This window comes from Echinops telfairi, unplaced genomic scaffold, assembly GCF_000313985.2.
Source record: "Echinops telfairi isolate 266 unplaced genomic scaffold, ASM31398v2 ScPeMD7_7467;HRSCAF=8505_1, whole genome shotgun sequence".
Classification (NCBI taxonomy): Eukaryota; Metazoa; Chordata; class Mammalia; order Afrosoricida; family Tenrecidae; genus Echinops; species Echinops telfairi.
In genome coordinates, this window is record NW_022111368.1 from 26,561,773 (window position 1) to 26,568,429 (window position 6,657).

General features: G+C 39.8%; 1 protein-coding gene across 1 annotated transcript in view; it reads left to right on the plus strand.

Annotated features, from left to right (window-relative positions):
- MGAT4A (alpha-1,3-mannosyl-glycoprotein 4-beta-N-acetylglucosaminyltransferase A) overlaps positions 1-4,977 on the plus strand; it is a 107,754-nt gene extending 102,777 nt beyond the window's left edge. The window contains exons 12-13 of the mRNA XM_045283829.1: positions 3,317-3,429; positions 3,878-4,977. Coding sequence (XP_045139764.1) covers positions 3,317-3,429; positions 3,878-3,904 — 140 coding nt within the window. The 3' untranslated portion in view covers positions 3,905-4,977. The remainder of the gene's footprint in view (positions 1-3,316; positions 3,430-3,877) is intronic.
- Positions 4,978-6,657: the final 1,680 nt, after the last annotated feature.

Below are 6,657 nucleotides of genomic sequence, written 5' to 3' on the forward strand. Positions count from 1 at the left end.
CAGTGTCCATAAATACAATTTTACTGGAACACAGCCATACCCATTTCTTATGATCTGTGTCTGCTATTGCGCCGCCGTGGTAGACCAACACGGTGCTCATCCCCGCAGCTGGGTGCCTTCCCAGTGCAGTGCTGCGGCCACAGCCTGAGTGTCCAGGCTGCGCTCCTCATCCTCGCACCACACTCTCAGTCCTGCTGGTCCTGTCAAAACAGGGCCGAGAACTGCTGTGCTCTTTGGACTGTGGAACGTGGATTGCTTTTATAAAGTCAGATGACGGAAGCCTTGTGTTTTTTTGTGGGGCTATTTTTTTCAGTGACATAAGAGCTGCGCTAAAGAGTCTGCTACCCGACTAAGTGTTCACAACAATATTCACAGTGCATAAGAAAGTAATGGTCAGAAACAGAGAAAACTTAATGGAATAGCTCAGCACAGCAGAATTTCATCACCAAAATTTTAAAAATTGAAACAAGTCTATAACCAAAGTCACTTTCCAAGTGGTTCATGTCAGCTAAGCAAGAGGACCCATTTACAATGGTGATTACTTAAATCGTATTTACTCGCAACAGCTCTAAAAATGTATGCAGAATAAATAAATTTAAGACTGTTGGACTTTTGGCACCCACAGTTGTGGAAGAGTTGAGGACATTGGGGGCAACACCCAGAAGTCAACAAGAAAGCAGGCACAGGGATGCAGAGAGCTAACTGTTCATGAGTGTCCTTTACAGCACTATTGATCTCCAAACACACAGAAGGTGAGAACCACCTGTTTGTCAGCAGATGACGGGATAGACATTCAGTGGGAGATTACTCCACTCTCAAAAGAAATGAAGTCCCGACCCAGAACAACCCGATGAACCTTGAAAACCTTATACTGAGTGAAATACGTTTAAACAAAAGGATAATTTTCTTTTATGAAGTATCCAAAATAGGCGAATAAATGTATAGACTAAGGTGTATTTGTGGCAACCAGGGTCTGTCTGGATGGAGGAGGAAAGGGCGGGGCCAGGGCCGGGGAGGAATCCTGTTGAGGCGTGTGGCCACTGTCAGAGGGCTGCAACCACGCATAAATGGAATAGTGCCACTGAGCTGTGCATGTACAAAGGCTACAGTGACAAGTGGTGTACTTCTTATGTCTTTCTACACTAAGGACTTTTAAGTAAAGTATTGTGAGTGGTTTTCCTTGACTCCTGCTGAGTTGCAAGCTATTACAACTACTCTGAAGTCATTCAAGAATTGGTTGCTATAAATTCTATGTGTGGAATCCCTAACTGGAGGCAAGAATATTTTCAAACATTTCAAGAAACATAAACTTAGTATAATCTGAAGTAAAATCTGCTAAAAATTCTGATAAAAATATGTGTGGAACAGAAAAGGGCTTTGTTGGGAAAATTTACCAAGCTTGTGAAAAATTTGAGGTATTTAAAATCCCTGTTATTCATTGTACTTCATCACCAGCAAGCACTTTGCAAACTATACTTCAATCTGTCATATGTTATTGAACCAGTGTTGTGAAGGGTGACCTTTAGTTACTGATAAATGATAATGAGCCATGCTAACTTCGTCATCAGCAGTTCTGTGAATTTCTTTCAGAGTAGAAACTGAATATCCTGAGTTGCGGAACCACACGGCAGTCCAATAGCTTAGCATTATTAAATTTTATTGTGATATTTTAGCTCAAATTTCAAGACTTGATAATAGTTGTTAATGAAACCTAAAATTACAAGGCAAACTGCATATCTGCAAAGCTTACCTAGCTGTGAAATCACTTTGGTGACCACTTTGTTTGAACAAGTAATACTGCGTTGTTTTGTACACTTCCTGTGATGTCAAAGTTAAAATTGAAAGTATAATACATCATCCAAGCTCAAACTATGGTTCCAGCAGGACTTTCAGACCACAGTGCAAACAAAAAGAAATTTCTGTATTTCAAAATTGATTCAACTCTGCAGTGAAGGAGCTGTTTTACCTATAACCCTCGATTGGAGGCATAGGTGAAGAGTCAGTGGCACGCTATAAATAACCCCGAGGGCGGCCCAGGCTCCTCTGTGTGGATCTTGTGCTTGTGGATTGATAGCAGGACTTACACAGCGGTTCTCCACCTTCCTGATGGCGCGACCCTCTCATACAGTTCCTCATGCTGTGGTGACCCCCAACCATAAAATTATTTTCGTAGCTTCTTCATCACTGTCATTTTGTGACTGTTATGAATCAGGCGACCCCTGTGAAAGGGCCATTGGACCCCAAAGGGGTTGCGACCCACAGGTTGAGAACCGCTGACCTAATATTAGCAGCTCTGTGAACAGACACAAACATTACAGATGGGCATTCACAGATGCACATTTGCAGTCAGATTTGAAGATGGGAAACACTAACTTGGAACCCCAATTAAGTGGAATCTCAACTGCATTATTCTCCCTGGTTTATCTCTATTAACAAAAAAATATACTCAGTTGTTTCACTGATAATAAAAATCTTTGGCAATTTGTTTTTTATCTCTTACCGTTGAATGTATTTATCTAGTATCCTTGGATTGCCTATCTACTCACAAAGCCCAATGAACTGCTTTTTTGCAATAAAATGTCACCAATCCTCAGCATAGAGAAATGATGGCCAGAGTGAACCTTTTTTCCTGGCATTTTATTGACAACAGATTTTTTTAATGGGATGCTATTTGATAAGAAGGATATTATTCCACACAGTAAGAAAAACTGGGTCCAAAGCCTGTTTACCTTGCATAAAAGTTCTTAATCCTCATTCCTACAGGAGAGCGTTGTTAGCTTGTCGTTATAATGGAGATGCAGCTCTCTTGGGGCTTTTCAGAGAGCCCTCTCTTCTTCGTTCTCCTTGACGTGCTCTCGGCCGACCACACTCCACGCAGCAGGCTAGGGAACGGACAGGTCCGAATTCGGTGTGGTCTGGAGATGTCACATGTTGCTAACAATCTGCATGTAACGGCATTGATCTTACAAGAACAGATATCTTTTCATGTGTTCATGCTTTTTTAAGTGTGCAGCAAGGATAAGTACACAGCTCCGGCTACTTAAATAGGTTGCTCCTAATATCTTTTAAGCTCGTACACCTTCATGAAAAATGGAAGCGTTGGGTAAATGCAGAAAGAAGGCTGATGCCCCAGCACTCATGTTGAGAGACAGCCCCAAAGAGCTTCTGAATTTCCCTTTCCCGTCTCTACTCCGTCTGATAGAATCACTCCGGATGTGAACGGAGTCCGTGCAGTGGGGTTTTCCTTCCTGTTCTGGGTGAGTGGGTGATATTTTGGGTCTCCATCAGGCCAACCGCGTTGGTTTTTATTTTGAAGGGAAATTTGAGAACGGTGTCGCAGAAGGAATGGTGGATCCAAATCTAAACCCCATTTCAGCCTTTCGACTCTCAGTTATTCATAATTCTGCTGTTTGGGCCATTCTTAATGAGGTAAGAATGATTGGCAGGTAAAATTTTTTTAAATTAAGGACTATAATAATTTTATGATTGCCTGGTTATTTTAAAGGAGATAATTATAAGCCTCTTAAAATAAAATTTTAGGAAAAGTTTATTGGAATAAAGAATTCTTTACAGGTAAAGAAAATGTATGGATCTATCTATATACAGTCAAAATTCAGTGTAAAATTAGAAACTCATGAAATAGAAAAATAATCATGTTAAGGATTTACATAAGACAGAAAGTTGAAGATTTAGTGTGTCTTGAGGTTTTTCACTAGTTTTATAAAATATAACAACATTTTGGCTGATTATCAGGGCTCCGTTAAAATTAAAAATATTTTTAAAAATGTATGCAGTGCTACATTTTGATTCTGAGTTTAAGATCTTTGTGGAATTGAGGATTTACTGCTTTATCACCTTTTATCCTTTTCTGTTTCAGATTCATATTAAAAAAGTCACCAACTAGCCATCTAAGAAACCAGTACTTCCCCCCCACCCCCACCCCGTGAATTTGTTACACAGAGTTAAGCATGGCTTTGTTCGTTTCCTTTGCTTGAACACTACCTCGTGTGAAATCTACTGTAGAGAAGATTATCATTTCCACTTGGAAAGTGATTCACCCATGGATAATTGTATTCATTTGAACCTCAGCTGTCCTCCAATTTTAACTTGACTCAAACATTTTACAGTTACGACAGCCTGTTAATATGACTTGTACTATTTTGGTATTATACTAATACATAAGAGTTGTACATATTGTTACATTCCTTAAATTTGGAAAAAATTAAGGTTAAATTTTATGAAGGGGGTACTTTTGAAGTTCGTTTATTTTATTATAGACCCTCTTTTTTAGATTATCAGGGATTATATATATAAGTGTAAAGTTATGAATATACATAAAAATGTTATGGAGTTAATTTATTAGAAACACTTAAGAAGTACATATTTTTGTGCAGTAAATTTTTGAATCAATTTTTTTGGACAACCAGTTACCTTGCTTTTTTAAGTTCTTTCTATATTTTTTTTTTTGAAATGCCAACATTACAACTTAATGCCATTTTTCAAATGCACTGCCATTTAGGAATGTTTCTGGATTGATTTCCTAACCGAAGTACTTTTTATAAATCAGTGATTCTAAACAAAATATTTTCAAAGACATTTGTCATTCTTGAAACCCAAGATTTTAAAGACCAGGGTTCTTCCTGAGGGTTATTCTACTATACTGTGTATAGTGTATAGCCAAGAAAACCAGTGTGAGACATCTCAGTGCGCAAGTGTGATGCATTCCACCTTCATTAGACTTAGCTCACCCGTTTCCCTGTGGTGTGGAAAATGACAAGTTCCTCTTCCCTTTGAACCATTGTCTTTAGTCCATGAGCTAAATGTATTATCCCTCCTCTTGTTGATTCTTTTATATCTGCACTCCTTTTACAAGTTCTCACAAAATATTTTCTAGGCAATGGTATTGTATGAGTCATAAGATAATTGGTATAATTTTAAAGAAAAATAAAATTGTAATACTGGTTATATATGGTGAAAGGTATTGTAGCGATTGTATGTTTTTCCCAAATAATTATTCTCTTCTATTATGAGCTTTCAAGAAAACCTCATGTCCAAAAAGAACTTTGTGACTGTCAATCATGAAATTACAAAAAACATTCTTGCTATTACAGGCTAAGAATGTAGGAGGGCTTTAAAAAGTTCATAGAAAAATTCCAACACACACACACACACACACACATATTCCCAACACCTGAGCTGCCCAGCCTGTGTACCCTGCCATAATTGTAGCTTGTTCACAGATGTCAAAGACTGGTCGGTCCCCTTAACCTTCAGCTAGTTGCCTTCAGCCTGAAGGCGCTCTCCCTGTTTGCCCAGTGTGCTGAGCAGAGCATCAAACCCCATCATTGCTGGGGCAGTGTCAGGAAATGCAGAAGACTGGCAAACATGGATAGAGTCGTTTTCTTCCTCCCTTCCAATTTGTCATCGTTTCTAGTTACTTTTTTTGGTCAAGAGCTCACATGTTGCCAAAAATGGCTTTCATGTGAGTTCATGTTTAGTTAAATTTTGATTGTTTTTTTTTTCACTCTCTTGAATTTACTTTTTATTTACCTTTCAAGTTTTCTTGGATCTATGGCTACTGGAAAATTTAATTTACAAAGAAATGTATCCTTTCCATTGTAAACAAATTGCCACCAGCATAGCACAGTAAATTTCTGCTAAAACAACTGTGAGTAACTCAAGGTAAAGATCTTTGACGATAGGTCGTGAAGGTGTCCCTTGGTCCCCGAGTAGCCAACTGGTGAAAGACTGGGCTTTGGAAAACCTCTCTCTAAAACAAAAAAAACCCCGCAAACTTACTGCCATCGAGTTGATCCTGTGACTCGGGGTGACCCTATAGGAGAGGGTAGAACTGTCCCATGCATTTCCAAGACTGTAACTCTCTACGGGAGTAGAAAAGCCCTGTCTTTCTCCGGAGGAGCGGCTGGTGGTTTTGAACTGCTTGGATCGAAGGCCCATTCGGAACCCTTCTGAAAAGCCACGGGAGGGAAAGTTGTTGCTGCCCCTTCCCATTGTATGGCTTCTTTCAAGACCGCGTCTTGTGTAGCCAGCCGATTTTGTTTTGTTTTTATCATTTTATTGGGGGCTCATACAACTCTTATCACAATTCATACATACACCCATTGTGTCAAGCATATTTGTACATTTGTTGTCATCGTCATTCTCAAAACATTTTCTTTCTACTTGAGCCCTTGGTATCAGTTTCTCATTTTTCCCCGTTCCTCCCTCATGAACCGTTGATAATTTGTAAAAAAAATTTTTCATGTCTTACACTGACCAATGACTCCTTTTGTGCTCAGTATCACCCCCTCCTTGCCTTTGCTCATGCTGTTCATTTACCTCTCCTGGGGATGCTCCAGACTAGACCTTCTGGTGTCCTGCTCCCTGAAAATTCTGTACCGGAGTCTGCTAGGGCTGGGAGAGGGCCTGGCACACGGTCGGTGCCTAGATGAGGGGACCAGCGATCCCAGCCTACAGCTATCTCTCTCTTCTCTTAATTGCTGCCACCCACTTGTCTCTGCCACCCACTTATGCACATACTCAACGATCTAGTTTTTATTTGTAGGGTACATGTATGTGTTTGTGTGTGCTATTTCTCTGACCAAACTTGAAGCTCCATGAGGGCAAGCCCATGCTCATCCTTCTGATCTGCCCTCC